Source organism: Mauremys mutica, chromosome 21 (genome assembly GCF_020497125.1).
Source record: "Mauremys mutica isolate MM-2020 ecotype Southern chromosome 21, ASM2049712v1, whole genome shotgun sequence".
NCBI lineage: Eukaryota > Metazoa > Chordata > Testudines > Geoemydidae > Mauremys > Mauremys mutica.
In genome coordinates, this window is record NC_059092.1 from 12298462 (window position 1) to 12314210 (window position 15749).

Consider the following 15749-nt stretch of genomic DNA (forward strand, 5'->3'; position numbering starts at 1 on the left):
TCACTGAAAGGAATGCACCTGCATGGGCCTAAAATCCCAACAGCTGGATCAGAAAGCTAGGCTGTGGTCATCCTTTTCAAATCTATTCTACTTTTTTCAGCTACAGGTATTTCCATAGGCTTTTCAAGTGTGTATGAATGTTTCAATTTCCAATCACCAAATTGCCACTACTGCATGTAACTAGTTCACCAAACTGGTGGGGAGGGCGTTGGGGAAATTCGGGGGGGGGGGTGTAGGGAAATCCCTGATCTCCGCTGCCCTGGGGCCCTACCGGGGCTCCCCTCGCAGCCGCGGGGAAGCACCGGACACGTGAGCCAGCCGCCCACGTGTTCCCTGCCAGCTGGCGGGGGGGGGGGGGAGATCTGGCCCTTTAAACTGAGTTCCGGGCCGTTGGGGCGTTGCATGCTGGGGACGGGCGCCCTGGCCAATCAGCAGGCGGCTGGGGGGGGGCTTTTTTGCTACAAACCAGAAAGCGACTGGAGGGTGAGTGCGTGCGGGGCTGGGGAATCCCCGGCCCTGGGGGGGAGCAGGGAGGCGCCGGGGTTGTCGGGGGTCGCTGGGGCTGGAGCAGAGCCTGGGGGGGGGGTGCTGTGACCCATAATTCTGGGCACGGAGGCTTCAAAGCCCCATCGCCCCCGTGTCCGACTCAGCCCCGCAGCTGCTGCCCCATGCGGCCCGGGAGCCTCCCCCTGACCCGTGGGGGACGTGCCCGGCCAGGCCCCCCCTGAGCTGGGAAAGGATCCCTCTGCTCTCTTACAGGGGAGGCGCAAAGACCCCCCCCCCCCCGCGGGCTGGGTCTTTCGGGTGACATTGCAGCCCGGTCTCTGCCCAGCTCAGTGTGGACATTAAAGAGCTCTGCGGCTTCGCTCCCCAGGTGATCAGAGCCGGAGAAACACCGTGTGAAGAGCAGCTCAGACCTGCGTGTAACCCGCGGGGTGCCCCAAGGCCATACACTTCTGCATGGATGGTAGGGCCTCTCCCCTCGCTGCCGTGACTTATGTTGTGTGCGGTTGTTTCAATTGTGTCCTCTTCACCCAGGCGTGCTGTGTGCACGGGGGTTTGATCTGAGTCATGTGTCCAGCTGCCAGGGCAACAGGCACGTGTAAACAAATCAGATCTGATTTATACAAGGTGCTTTGGGACAAAGGGTGCTATAGAATTGTAAAGGTAGGAGAAAATCCATCTTAGCCAATGGATACATGTTATCTACAGCCTGTTCAGGAAGGACAGGCGGGGAAAAGAGGAGTTGCCTCGGATGGCAAAGATGTGTACTGAGGTTGAAAGAAAAGTGGGAGGCAGACCTGTTGAAAGTCTTTGGGTAAGGATAGAAAGGGTAAAAACCGTGGGTGCTGTCATGATCAGGGTCTTTGACAGGCCACCTAACCAGAGAGAAGAGGCGGATGAGGCTTTCCTTAAATAACTAACAAAATCATCCAAAGCACATGATTTTGTGGTGATGGGAGGGATTCAGCTACCCGGAGGTCTGTTGGGAAAATGATGCAGCAGGGCACAGGTTATCCAGCAAGTTCGTGAATGCATTGGAGACCACTTTTTACTACAGAAGATGGAGAAAGCAACTAGTGGAGAGGCTATTCTGGATTTGATGCTGACGCATAGGAAGGAACTGGTTGAGAATTTAAAGGTGAAAGGCAGCTTGGTTGAAAGTGATCATGAAATGATTGAGTTCATGATTCTTAGAAGTGGCAGAAGGGGAAACAGCAAAATAAAGATAATGGACTTCAAAAAGGCAGACTTTAGCAAACTCAGAGAGTTGGCAGATAAGATCCTGTGGCATGCAAGGCTAAGTGGAAAAAAGTATTCAGGAGAGTTGTTAGTTTTTCAAAGACATTATTAAAGGCGCACAAGAGCAAACCATCCCAATGAACTAGGTCAGATTATGAAGGATGACATTTTTATTCATATATAAATATATACATGCCCAGAAGCATGAAAGGGTTGCAGGAAAACATTCTATGAATGCAAGAGGAAGACCATGGACAGGGCAAGTCCAATACTTAATGAAGAGGGAAGGACAATAGCAGAAAACGCAACGATGTCCAAAGAGTCTTAAATGCCACTTTTTTGTTTCAGTTTTCACCAAAAAGATTAGCAGTGATCAGACTAACATAGTGAACATCAATCTAAATGAGGTAGGATCTGAGGCTAAAATAGGGAACGAAGAAGTTAAGAATGACTTAGGCAAGTTAGATGTCTTCAGGTAGGCTGGGACCAGGGCCGGCTTTAGGGCGATTCCCCTGAATCGGGCCCCGCGCCCCTAAGGACCCTCCGCTGACGTACCACTGAAGGCACCGGCGGCTAATTGAGCTGCCGTCGAAGTCCTGACACTGTCTTTGATGGCTGCTCTTTTGATTCGGGCCCCTGGCTGGGACTGATGAAATACGTCTTAGAATACTTAAGGAATTAACTGAAGAGATCTCTGAGCAATTAGTGATTATTTTTGGGAACTCATGGAGGACAAGAGAGATTCCAGAGGACTGGAAAAGGACAAATATAGTACGTATATTTAGAAAGGGGAATCAGGACAACCCGGGAAATTATATACCAATCAGCTTAACTTTGGTATCCAGAAAGATAATTGGAGCAAATAAACAATCAATTTGTAAGCACCTAGAAGATAAAGTGATAAGTAACACTCACCATGGATTTGTCAAGAACAAATGATGTCAAACCAACCTAATATCCTTCTTTGACAGTACAACAAGCCTTGTGGATGTGGGGAAGCAGTAGATGTGGTATATCTCAACTTTGGTAAGGCTTCTCATATTGTCTTACATGATCTTCTCATCAGCAGACTGGGGAAAGAGAGCCTACTGTACGGTGGATGCACAACTGGTTGGAAAGCCACACTCAGTTTTTTTTATTGATTGGTTCACCATCAAATTGGAAGGGCATAATATGTAGGGCCGTGCAGGGATCTGTCCGTGGTCTGGTACTATTTGATATTTTCATTAATGACTTGAGTAATGGAGTGGAGAGTGAACTTATAACATTTGCAGATGACCCCAAGCTGAGAGGGATTGCAAGCACTTTGAAGGACAAGATTAGAATTCAAAATGATCTTGATAAACTGGAGAAATGGTCAGAAATAAATAGGGTAGAGTTCAATAAGGACAAATGCACAATACTGTGCTTAGGAAGAAGTAATCAACTGCACAAATACAAAATGGGAAATGACTGCCTAGGAAGGATCTGGGGGAGTGGCTCACAACCTTAACATGGTATACACTATACTGTATGTTATACACTCGCAAAAAAAAGCGAACGTCGTTCTGGGCTGTATTAGCAGGAGTGTTGTAAGCCAGAGCTGAGAAGTAGTAATTCCTCTCTACTCAGCACTGGCATGGCCTCAGTTGGGGTACCGTGTCCAGTTCTGGGCACCTCACTTCAGGAAAGATATGGACAAATTGGAGAGCTACGAAAATGATGAAAGGTATAAAAAACCATGACCTACGAGGAAAGATTAAAAAAGTGGGTTTGTTTAGTCTGGGGAAAAGACTGACAGGCACATAATAACAGTCAAAGCTCGTTATAAAGAGGAGGGTTATAAATTGTTCTCCTTATCCACTGAGGACAAGCTAAGACTTAAATTGCAGCAAGGGCTATCTAGGTTGGACATTAGGAAATGTTTCCTAACTGTAAGGGTAGGTAAGCCCTGGAACAGATTACCTGGGGACATTGTGGCGTGTGTGTCATTGGAGGTTTTAAAGAACATGTTAGACACACACCTGTCAGGGATGGTCTAGAATGATGATACTTAGTCCTGCCTTAGTGCAGAGGACTGGACTAATGACCTCTCGAGGTCCTACATTTCTATGATTCTTTCCTTTATAAAATCCCTTTTCCCTGGCTTGTGGCGTCGTCCTGTCAACACAAGTGTTTGTTGTTTTAACTCCCTCTACCGGTATTACCAACGAGAGAGGCAGCGTGGTGCAGAGGCTGAGGCATAGGATTGGCTGTCAGTACACTTGCCGTGTCTGAGTCACTCATTCACACTCTGGCTTTGGGAAAGTCATTTCCCCTCTTTGTGTTCTAGTTAGCTCGTCTGTAAAACGTGGGTGACAATAGTGACCTACATACTTCTCCAGGGTCTGCTATGGATTAATTACTGTGTGCACGATGCTTTGAATGTGTACATTTCTAGGAATTACTAAAATAGCTATGATTAAACCAAAAAGTAATTTAAAACCCTAGGCCAAAGTTATCAACCAGAGTTACAGGTGCTCCACCCCTCTACAAATCAGGGTATGGGGTTTGGTGCCTAAGTTTAGGCTAATTAATATAGCAGGTTTTCACATTCTCATGTTCAGTGCAGGGTTATTTAAACCCAATTTCATTTAAATATTTGTTTCTTTTGATACTGTTTCACATGACCTTCTTGTAAACAAACTAGAGAAATGCAACCTAGGTGGAGCTACTATAAGGTGGGTGCAAACCTGGTTGGAAAACCGTTCCCAGAGAGTAATCATCAGTGGTTCACAGTCATGCTGGAAGGGCATAATGAGTGGGGTCCTGCAGGGATCAGTTCTGGGTCTGGTTCTGTTCAATATCTTCATCAGTGATTTAGACAATGGCACAGAGAGTACACTTATAAAGTTTGCAGATGATACCAAGCTGGGAGGGGTTGCAAGTGCTTTGGAGGATAGGATTGAACTTCAAAATGATCTGGACAAACTGGAGAGAGGGTCTGAAGTAAATAGGATGAAGTTCAATAAGAACAAATGCAAAGTGCTCCACTTCGGAAGGAACAATCAGTTGCACACATACACAATGGGAAATGACTGTCGAGGAAGGAGCACTGCGAAAAGGGATCTGGGGGTCATAGTGGACCACTAGCTAAATATGAGTCAACAGTGTAACACTGTTGCAAAAAAAAAGCTAACATCATTCTGGGATGTATTAGCAGGAGTGCTGTAAGCAAGACACGAGAAGTAATTCTTCCATTCTGCTCCGCGCTGATTAGGCTTCAACTGGGGTATTGTGTCCACATTTCAGGAAAGATGTGGACAAATTGGCAAAAGTCCAGAGAAGAGCAACAAAAATGACTAAAGGTCTAGAAAACATGACCTAGGAGGAAAGATTGAAAAAAATTGGGTTTCTTTAGCCTGGAAAAGAGAAGACTGAGAGGGGACATGAGAACAATTTTCTAGTACATAAAAGGGTGTTACAAGGAGGAGGGAGAAAAATTGTTCTTCTTAACCTCTGAGAATAGGACAAGAAGCAATGGGCTTAAATTGCAGCAAGGGGGGTTTAGGTTGGACATTAGGAAAAACTTCCTAACTGTCAGGGTGGTTAAGCACTGGAATAAATTGCCTAGGGAAATTGTGGAATCTCCATCATTGGAGTTTGTCTAACCTGCTCTTAAAAAACACCTGCCAGGGATGATATAGATAATACTTAGCCCTGCCATGAGTGCAGGGGACTGGACTCTCAAGGTCCCTTCCAGTCCTATTATTCTGTTTTTGTTTTTAAATCGTGGTGGTTTATTTCCCCTGTTAGGTTTTATAATCTCTCTTTTTAAGAGCACTCAGATTTGGGGCCTAAATTACTTGATAACGTCCCATGAGGAAGAAAAATGAAAAATGATGCTTGTTCTTAGAGTGCGTAAAGCGTGGAGACTTTTGAGACTGATTCCTTTCTCAGGGGATCTGATAAAAACTCCAACTGTCAGAAGACCCTCCAGCACTTGTCTCTAGAGAGGATTCCCCTCAATTTGTAACTCAATGGCTCCTCCCTTTCTGTTCCTTTGTGGAGTGCTCACAGTTATGCAGCCCACCTTTCTCTGGCCCTACAGGGACCGTCATGCAGAAGATGGAGTCGGAGCAACTGGAGAGGCTGCGTCATGCAAACCAAGACCTTCTGGAAAGGCTCAAGGCGAAGCAGGAAGAGATCAAGAAAAGACTTCCTCGCAAGCCACTGTCAGCATCCTCTCTTTCCAGAAGAACAACTCCTGCAGAGAGAGCTGTCCCTGTTCCTAAGAGAGGGGTATGTGCTGAGCTGAGCCGGGCTGGGCTGGCTAGATAAGAGTGATGCAAAGGGGCAATGATGCTGTAGCAGAAATGCATTTTCCTCTCTAACTGTTCCATGCCTGGAACTGAGATTTCCTAATGTAAAAGGCGTTTTTCAAACCTGCAGTACCCAGAGGCTCGGGGCTAGAAATGCTGAGATCCACCAGGCACAGGGTGGGGAAGCAAGTGGGCATCGCAGTGACAGACAGCAATGCTGCAGAGAGAGTTGCCGGGTAGATGAGGTGCATGTGCATGAGACTCGTGGTGCAATCCAGTGGCTGTGGAGTCTGCTGGAGAAATAAGCAATCCCATGGTCTGAGCTCCGTCCGTCTAGCAAAGGCTCTGCCTCTCGGCTAGGGCAGCGTCTGTTACACACATATCACTAGCTGAGGTGCGAGGAGGGGTATCCTGGACCATTGTCCTTTAATCCCCCACCACCTCAGAGGTCACCCATTGCAGTGATTTTCGCATGTGGGCGAAGAGGCCTGGATGTAGCCTGTTCACACCCACTCCGTAGAGTGATCAGTGGTGGCTCAAGCCCAGTACGAGGCCTTTTCCCTTCTCTCTCCAGCAGCCACCGTATGACTGGCGCACGGCAGGGTGGGGATGCGTAGAACGGTAGGAGGCTGAGTTATCGAAGAGCTAATTCTCTGAGTGGTGACGTGTGGGTCTCTGTGCTCGTTACAGAAGGAGAACCAAGTCCGTGTGACGAAGGATGCGACGGACCCCGTGACGCTAGTGTCTGTGGAACCCGGAGCCAGCACAGCCAGGGCAGCCCTTCGTTCGCCATTGAAACCCGCAGCGTGCGGCGGGGAGGGGAGGGGTGTGCTGCACCGCAGGGTGGGGGCGCATCCGGGTTCCCTCAGGGCAGAACGAAGCTTCACACCGGCAGCTTCCAGCACCAGAGTAACCTCCAGAGACGGCAGCGCCCTGAGAAGCCCTGAGGAAGAATCCAGCCCTGTGGAAGACAGAGAGAGCAGAAAGCAATCCACCATGCTCCACGGTGCCCAGGAGAGGGGCAGGCCACGGGCTGAGGCAGAGATGGCGCTGGGCAGGACTCCAGCGGAAGGGAGTGGCCGGCGGCAAACGGCCATTAGAGACTCCAGGACTCCCAAATCAATCCTGCTGACACCTGGGGGCAAAGAAGCCAAGGTAAAAAGCAAGATGAGCATCGGCCTGAGCAGCTCAAGCCAGGTGGAGGGGAAATAAATATCCGGGTCCAGATTGTTCCATTCCTAGTAGCTGAGGGCCCCTGGCATCTCACCCACCCTCTTCCCCCTTCTCTGTGGAATGAGAGCCGAGCCCCCCTCCCTCACCCCATTGCTGCCCTCACCACGCACATTCGGGACAGGCAGCGCGGCTACTGACTGCCCGCAGAGGGCCTCGTGGGATACCCCCATTGCGCAGCTTGTCTCCAGAAGCACAGAGTATACATCCGGCACCAGTTGTTTCCGGCATCCTGCTAGGCAGCTCAGGGCAGCCCGGGGTAGCATTGTCAGCGCGGAGCTGGAAGTCGGCAAGCCCTGCGTGCTGATTGCGGCTCTGCCACTGACTTGCTGCGTGGCCTTGGCCACGTGGCTCCGTTGTGCAGAGAGGGGTGAGAGATCCGCCCAAAGCCAGGCAGTGAATTGCTGGTACAGCTGAGACCAGAGCCCAGTTCCTTAGACCACAGCTGCCCCCCTTTCTACAGCTAGAAAATAGGTCCCCTTTGAGGAGCGCAGCGTCCGTGTAGCCGCATAAGGAGTCTCTAGTGAGCTGTGAACTCTTTTCGCCCCAGAAGGAAGCTGGCCGAGTGACTTTTCTGTCGGACCCTGAGGAATACACCATCCCCGCCGATAGCTGGTCAGCGCGTCCTTTCTTGGGCTACGACTGGATTGCAGGCGAGTCCTAGCCCCACCGCACATCTGTGGTGTTATGGGGGTGATCTGGTTGACGGAGGGGCTAAAATCACAACTCCCCTCCTGTATGGCGAAGGGTACAGACCGAGGTGCAGGCCCGCGGCTGGAGACGGCGTGCGCTGTGGGACCAGGGCATAGTGAGCTGTTGCCTCGGTACCACTGACAAGGCTGCCAGTTGGCCAGTGTTCTCCGCACAAGAGCTGCAGTTTTGCCAAGCCAGACCCGGTTCCTCGGTCAGTGCAGAGATGACCTGTGCTTTCCTGGGACGGCAGTGAGGAGACTGGCCAGGAATCCATGCAGCTGCTGTGGGGCTGAGAGAATTCGAGGGGGGGCCCAGAGGAGCAGGAGAGGAACAAAGGAAACGAGGAGGGGAGATCATTTCAAGGCTTTTTGCACTAGCTGTTCAGAGTCACGGAAGTCACAGGCCCCTCCGGGTCTGTGGCGCTGCTGGGGTCTCTCCTTCGACCGAGGCAGTGTCTGCTTGGCCACGCTGCTCCCTTTGTGTCTGCTGGTCTGATCAGTCGCCCTCTTTGGCACTCGGCACCCTGGTTAGCTGACAGCTTCACGTGAGCTTTCCCAGGGCACCTGTCTCGGATGCAGTTCCAGCTTTGAATTGCCTTCTCTGCTTCGCGTTCCCAGGGCTGCTGGAGACGGACTCGTCGTTGTCAGAGAAGTCTGAGCAGTACTTCTCTGAGCTCAGGGAGTTCCGGCAGGTGAACAAGGAAGCGTGTGTCCATGAGGAAGACCTGGGGTAAGATGGGGACTGAGGTGGCAGTGGGCGCCAGGAACAAGGGAAGAACTGGTGGGGGGTTTGCCACCTCCTCTGAGGAGCAGGAGACTGTGAGGATGGCTCATCCAGCCCATCAGCGGGTCACCGAGCGTTTGCTCTCTTTCTGGGGAGCAGCTGTTTGCTACTGAAATAGTGTCACGTACAGAGGGTGAATGGTATCATTCCTGCATGGCCAAGAAACCAGGAACATCTGGGAGCGATTGAAATGGGTTTCTGAATTAGTTTGTGTCATCAAGTACAGTAAAAGCTTTTTGTTATCCAGCATCGGGGAATTGGGGGTGCCGGTAAGTCAAAAATTCCGGTTAACTAAGAGTTGTACTTACCAACGGAGGGGAGGGAGTTTGGGTGTGGGAGGAGGCTCAGAGTTGGGTGTGGGAAGGGGTGTGGAGCGCATGCTCTGGGAGGAGTTTGGGTGTGGCAGGGGCTCAGGGCTGGGGGTTGGGATGTGGGGCGCTGGGAGGAGTTTGGGTGTGGGAGGTGGCTCAGGACTGGGGGTTGGGGTGCGGGACTCTGGGAAGATTTGGGTTTGGAAGGGGGCTCAGGGTTGGGGCATGGGAGGGGGTGGGGTGCGGGGCGTGGGCTGTGGGAGGAGTTTGGGGGAGCTTAGGGTTGGGGTGTGGGAGGGGGTGCTGGGTGCCGGATCCGGGCGGCACTCATCTCGGGCAGCTCCCAGCAAGCAGCGGCATGTCCCTGCTGCTCTTAGGCGGAGGCGCAGCCAGGCGGCTCTGCATGCTTCCTCTGCCCCTGCAGTTTCCACTGGCTGTGATTCCTGGCCAATGGGTGCTCTGGAGCCAGCGCACAGGGCTGGGGCAGCACACGGAGCCCCTATGAACCACCTAAGAGCAGCAGGGTCATGTCACCACTTCTGGGGAGCCACACAGAGCCGGGTAGGGAGCCTACTAGCTCCTCATCAACCAGACTTTTAATGGAGCTTCAGAAATGCCAGTTTCTAGAGATTTCCACTTGATAAAGTGCCGGATAGCAGAGCTTTTACTGTATATGCTAATGCAGCAGGTCTGTCCTCTGTCCAGAGATGGACATTTTGCTCTGTGAATAGCCCTTCGGTTTCTTGGTGCAAGTGTAAAGTGAGACGAGTGCTTTCCCCACCACGCCAGTCTAAAGGGAGGTCTGGACAGCAAGAGACCCCCTCTGGGGGATATTGATTGTTCCCATCACTGGCTCCAGAGTGCACAGCTGTGACTGAATCTTTGTTTCCTCAGGCCAGAGGCAGCGGATTTCTTGGCTCCTGAGCAAGACACAGACTTGGATTCCAGTTCCCATCAGTGTAAGATAAGATGCCTTCCAGATCTAGTTTCTAGGCACGGGCAGCTGTGCTCTGTGGCTTTCTTTTTGGAAAACCCCAGCCTTAAGCCTCTCAGAAGGGATGCAAGAAGAATTCACAGTTCAGCCCCTCTCCAGCCCCCACTTCCCACTCCAAAGAGGCAGGAGACCCTGAGCTGATGACACGAAAGAGAATCTCTGTTTCTCCAGGGTTCTCTGTAATTGACCTGACTGACCATGCTGTAAGTTGAGGAAGTTCAGCTAAATCTGCATCTGTTTTCAGGAAACAGTTGAATGGGAGGGAAATAACTGTGTAAAAAGTACTCTGGGAGAACAGCGGGGTTTGGTTCTGTGTGGTGTGTACGGTGCATTGGGGAAGAAGAGTGCCACAGGCTATGAATGAAGTAACGCTCTCTCCTCTGCCTGACAGGTGTTTATTGCTATCGATTAAACAGGCGCCTGTTTACCGTCCCTGTGGATTCCCAGTCTGCCTGCCCCGTGTGTAAGACCCCGAGAGCCCGACGGCCTCCGGAGACACTGGAGGAACCAGCCTACGTCAGGTCTGTACAGTGCTAGTAGCCCGAGTGTCTACCCTGATGGCTTCCTGTGACAAAGAGCCAGCTAAGCATGGGGGAGGAGGTCTCTTTAAGATGTCTCCTTACAAAGTTGCTGTCTTAAGGGAGAAGGAGCTCTGGGCTTTGAAATGCAAAAGGGCCAAATTCAGCTATGATGTAAGCAGGAGTAGCTCCCATATGAAGTCAATGGGAGATGTACCCTCTTACCTCGGGGCTGAATTTAGTCCAGAGTCTGGGTGTAGACACAAGTCCCTTATCCAGAGCCCATTGACTTCAGTATGCATTGGATGAGGCCCTAACACTCCCGGTGTGGCAGGAGGAGTGCAGATGTCTTCTGTGCTGCGATGTCTCTTCTGGAGGACCTGCGCAGTTACTCCTTCTGTTTGGTTGCAGGGTCAGCATTCCCAGGTCCACCCTTCTGCCGGCCTATAAGCACAAAATCCATCGCAGGAAGAGCTTTGAACCGGCAGACGATCTGGCTTTACCCTCGGTAAGTTTCCACCTTCCCATTTGAATGTTATGCAGGTGGCTGCATCCTCACCTGGTGAATGATAATAGTAGCATGTTAGGAAAACAAGAGAACCAAGAGCCTTGATGTGTTAATGCCAGGCATGGGTCTCGGCTAAGATCCCAGAGCTGAACACCCCCAAACTGGGGGGAAATTCAGAACGAGGCTTTGAAGACTGGTCCGATCATTGTGGCAGCCAGGAAGAGCCAAGCTTAGGTGCAAATTCTGCGGCCCATGCCCGTCTGTAACACAATATAATTTATATAACCCTCTGCATACACGGCGTGTGTCCAAATGCTTGACACTGAGAGCAGATGCCTGCAGAGTTGGGTACAGTGGCTCTCCTGCAGACAGACAGGGCAAAAGAATGCAGCAGAGAGAGAAAAACAGGCTGTTGTTGTCACTGCTCGCAACTGCAAATAAACAGTTTGGCTGGTAAAATGCAGCGAACCGCAGCGTGCGGTAAAAGGAGACAAGCAGGATGAATGGATAGAGTGTGGGCCGAAGCAGAGGAGGCAGGTGTTTATATAGACAAGGTGTATGTCTACACAGCAAAAGAATAACCCGCAGCTGGCCCGTGCCAGCTGGTTCAGGCTCCCGAGGCTCGGGCTGCGGGGTTGTTTCACAGCTGTGTAGACTTCGGGGCTCAGGTTGGAGCCCAAGATCTGGGACCCTCCCACCCTGCAAGATTCTAGAGCCCGGGCCCAAGCCCTGACGTCGACACAGCAGTGAAACAGCCCTGCAAGTGCAAGCCCCACAAGCCCAAGCTGGCTGGCACAGGCCAGCCACGGGTGTCTAGTTGCTATGTAGACGTACCCTCGGTGGCTCGGAGAGCAAAGAGCTCCAGAGAGGCGGATCTGGCCTTGAAACTTTTGTCATTGAAAACTGCAGATTTAAGTTGACTGAAACATTTTGTGAAATCGTGTCAATTTCGCCAAATTGTTTAGGTCAAAAAACTCAACCTGTAAAATATTGTTTTCCAGACAAATAGAAACATTTAGTTTTGACAGTTTTTCCAAAGGAAACGTTTTGACTTTTTTTCACTTCAAAACAACTTTTTTATTTGAAGTTTCCTTCCATTTGATTTAAAAAAAAACAAAACCAGAAACCCTTTTGAAATTGGAACAAAACATTATGTTTTGGGTCAAGCAAAACATTTACTTCGACCTGAAACAAATATTCTTTTGGCTTGTTGATTCACTGAAAAACTAGCAAAGTAGTTTCTTAGGGAGGCAACCAGTTATTTGCACAGCTCCAGCCAAAATTCTGTCTGGAGGTAAATGCAGGCCCGGTGCATTGAGTTCAGAATGCTCAGGAAGCTGATGTGACAAATCTTGCAACTATGTGTTACTCCGTGTTTTATGCAGTGTAGCTGTAGCTGCGAGAGTCCCAGATTAGTAGAGAGATAAGGAAGGTGAGGTGTTATCTCACCCACCTTGTCTGTCATTGCAACCACATGTGATTTGACAATCATTGGTTTTAAGTTTGATTTCAAACAGCAAATAGAAACTCTTGATTTAAATAATCAATTTTAATCTTGTTTGCATTTGTACTTTTTACTTATTTTCATACAGAAAGGTTGGTTGTGATTGCTTGGTACTTCTTTTTGCTAACCAGGAGGACACACTATATTTATATGCATTTATTTAAGAAATTCTATAGCCTAACATTCATTTATTCAGATTCTTTTACAACTGTTTTATTGTTAGAAAATGATGGATTTTATGACGCTTTATTATGTTAGAGAATGATGCATTTCTTCTTTAGTAGACGAGTCATTTTTTAATTGTTTTGGGTCATAAGCTGCATTTGGATGGAAATTGAAATACAATTAAAAATGCCGCAAACCAGCATTTTAAAGGTTTTTATATATTTTTTTAATTAGTTAAATAAAACTGCCGTAAGTGTGCTGGATACACAAGAAAACACAAAGTGAGGTCATCAAAATGTTTTGTGTTTAAAACTAACTGGTTTATTAATCAAAGGAAGCACTATCTGTATTAATGAATTCAACAGATTGTGTCTGGTCACCATATCCTTCAAGATTTTAGAACTAGTAGATTTAATCCTCTCACACCTAATTTTTGTCCACAGATTGGAAAAGAGGGTGGGGAAAAAACTTGCCTGCTTTTCCAACTCCTAGTGAGTTTTTCAACTTTGAACTGAACTAATTGAATAAACTGAACTGAAGAAAATTCTCTTTCCACCTGCAGAATAGGCTACTGCAGTTAAAAGCTAGTTTACCGTTTCAACAAATTCTGGCTCCAAGCGCTTAGCCAGAAACTTCCACCAGTTCAGGGCTTTGACTTTAGTTAAAATTTCTGCAGCCAACATGTCCTGCATGAATTGTATTACTTGTATTTATTGTAAAAGACTTTATTAGTATATAGTAAGGTTAGGCCTAAACATAAATTTGTCATAATTTCAAATTTAATTTTAATTAGCTTTAATTTTTTAAAAGAAAATGTGTATTTAGTTAAAATTTTAAAAAGTCCAATTGTTCCATTATTATTTTTTTGAACCTGCTTTTGGAAATGGCTGGAAGCCAGTGAAGAGGACACATGGGGGAAGTGAGGTAGCTTTGCACCTTAGAGCCTCTGTGAAGTTCTCATCGGTCCCTCTTTGTGACCATATAAAGCTCTTAAAGAAATGAACTCAACAGTCTCTCAGAGCCCCCTTTTGGAGAGACTGAGCTGTTGCTTTTCTGGGGGCATGTACACTACCAAAGAAGGCATTCACAGGCAGACCTCTCCCCGCAGCACTGCCTGGCCGGTTGGGAAAACGTCGTCCCCTCCAGCAGCCCCACGCTTAGCGGTTTGGATCTGCGAACTTCACTGCAGCAAAAACCCACTGACCGTTCTCACCTGGTAAGGACAGGCTTTTCTGAGTTGCACTTGCCCTGTTTTCGGGGGCCCAGGATGGTAATTCACTGACAGCTGAGCAAGAGACGTAGAGTGCATCGGGCTCTGTTTCCCTGTGTACTGGGTATGAAGCTGGGAAGCATCTGCCTTCCAGTGGGATGGCCAGGGAACGATGCTGCCGCTGTGCTGCAGTGAAAGGGTTAATGGAGCTGGGAGACCAACAGTGTGTCATAAGGTTCTCTGCGCTGTGACGAGATGGGGGATGTGGGATTTTTGGTTTTGTAGGTTGATCGAGTCTTTGTTTGGGTTCTAGACCTTGGCGTCCCGAATGTCCGGAGGAACCAGAACGGACCAGCTCCTAACCCTGTCCCGCTCAGCTCAGTTCAGACTTAGCAATGCTTCTCAGCAGAGAGCTCCAGACAAGCCACTACGCTCCAGAGCAACTCCTAATTAAAGTCCTACTGTCTCAACCGTATCAGCTGCTGACCTGATTACCCAGGGGGATACTGGGAGTGAGTAAAAATGATGGCGTTTGCCTAAAAGTGAACCTTTAGAGGAGGGATTTTTTCCGAGCTCTGCAAGTGCAAACGCCCTCGCAAAAATCCACGTGCCCGTGCGTATTGGAATTGCGCAAGTTGCGATTAGACAATAGCTGAAATTGCTTGCAGTTGGCCAGTTTGGGCCTCTAACCGGCCCGTTGTACATACAATCACCGCAGTTGTGTGCACGCGTTGTACTTTCCCACCCAGGGGTGTAAACTGAGTGTACGTGGTAAGTTGCTGTAAGACGTATCTGGTAGGTTTAAGAAAACAGAATGACTAGTCCTGCTCCCTGTAATAGAACAGCCATCGGGTATATTGCAATAGACACGTACAGAGCGTTCATTCACCCAGCTCATAAAAACGATACAGTTGACTCATCAAACCAAGAATTCTGACTTTCTGGACAAGGAGTTCAGACTGTGAGCTACATGGCACAGCATGAGTTGTGCAAAGATGCTCAGTTTCATGCTTCCAGGAGGTTTGGAACATGATTAATTCTTACATTAAAGAAGAATGACACTGACTTAGTTCCAATAAGAAAAAACATGTTTGTTTTTGTGCATTATCTTTGGACAGACGATTTGGTGGGTCATGTTCAGCATAGATCTGTGGCGGGGAAGAAACCATTGTCAAAAAAAGAGATGTTTTATGAATCACAAAGCCACAAAATGCCTTAGAATGTGCTGACATCATGTTTCCCTCTGACTGTAAAAGGCTGGTGGGAAGGCATTTTGAAGACATGCTCATGGAGGTTTTTGATTGCATTGAAATAATGTGTGAGAGTTGTTTGAGGTGTGTAATGTGGTGTGGTTTTATTTTCTCTTTAGGAAATAAAGAAAGGAGTTTTATATCTTCTAGTATAACACCTGGAATGTAGAGTTCTATCATAGGAATAGGCTTGTAGTCAAGCCTTCTTAACTCATAAGTAAGGCTACGATTTACTTACAAGTATTTTTGGTATAGTCAGTATAGTATATACCAGGGGTTCCCAACGCGGTGCCCGCAGGCACCATGGCATCTAAGTGCGCCTGCGTACTTGCCGGCAGACGAGCATCCGCCGAAATTGGGCGTCATTTCGGCGGCGACGCCTCTGGATGATGCCGCTTGTCGGCGGCATTTTGGCGGATGCTTGTCCGCCACCACGGTCCTCCGGGGCTTGTTGTCTGGCACCTGCCAGACAAAAAAGGTTGGGGACCACTGGTGTATATATTTATAGCAGACAGGTCATTGCAATAAACAAAAAATTCATGCCCGTGACCTAGCTATGA

General features: G+C 48.8%; 1 protein-coding gene across 4 annotated transcripts; it reads left to right on the plus strand.

The window, feature by feature from the left end:
• The first annotated feature begins 419 nt into the window (after nucleotides 1-419).
• Nucleotides 420-15487, plus strand: LOC123354426 (migration and invasion inhibitory protein). Of its 4 annotated transcripts, none has more exons than XM_044996503.1 (11): nucleotides 420-483; nucleotides 875-967; nucleotides 5813-6003; nucleotides 6714-7178; nucleotides 7804-7906; nucleotides 8564-8675; nucleotides 9935-9999; nucleotides 10426-10555; nucleotides 10964-11060; nucleotides 13838-13945; nucleotides 14253-15483. In XM_044996503.1, exons 2-11 carry the CDS (start codon nucleotides 961-963, stop codon nucleotides 14391-14393), a joined length of 1419 nt encoding a protein of 472 aa, XP_044852438.1. In that variant the 5' UTR covers nucleotides 420-483; nucleotides 875-960; the 3' UTR covers nucleotides 14394-15483. The 4 variants fall into 4 exon arrangements, with proteins under 4 accessions (XP_044852438.1, XP_044852437.1, XP_044852439.1 ...); XM_044996501.1 differs by lacking the exons at nucleotides 420-483; nucleotides 875-967 and adding exons at nucleotides 1241-1318; nucleotides 2715-2769 and having other exon boundaries at nucleotides 14253-15487; XM_044996502.1 differs by lacking the exon at nucleotides 420-483 and having other exon boundaries at nucleotides 706-967.
• Nucleotides 15488-15749: the final 262 nt, after the last annotated feature.

Excerpts from the sequence above, each read along its gene's own strand:
- LOC123354426 (XM_044996501.1), top strand. The coding sequence starts at position 1,256 with ATGGCAAAGATGTGTACTGAGGTTGAAAGAAAAGTGGGAGGCAGACCT. Across the intron at positions 7,179-7,803 it reads CTGGGGGCAAAGAAGCCAAG|AAGGAAGCTGGCCGAGTGAC; the intron begins GTAAAAAGCAAG and ends TTTTCGCCCCAG. Across the intron at positions 7,907-8,563 it reads GGGCTACGACTGGATTGCAG|GGCTGCTGGAGACGGACTCG; the intron begins GCGAGTCCTAGC and ends TCGCGTTCCCAG.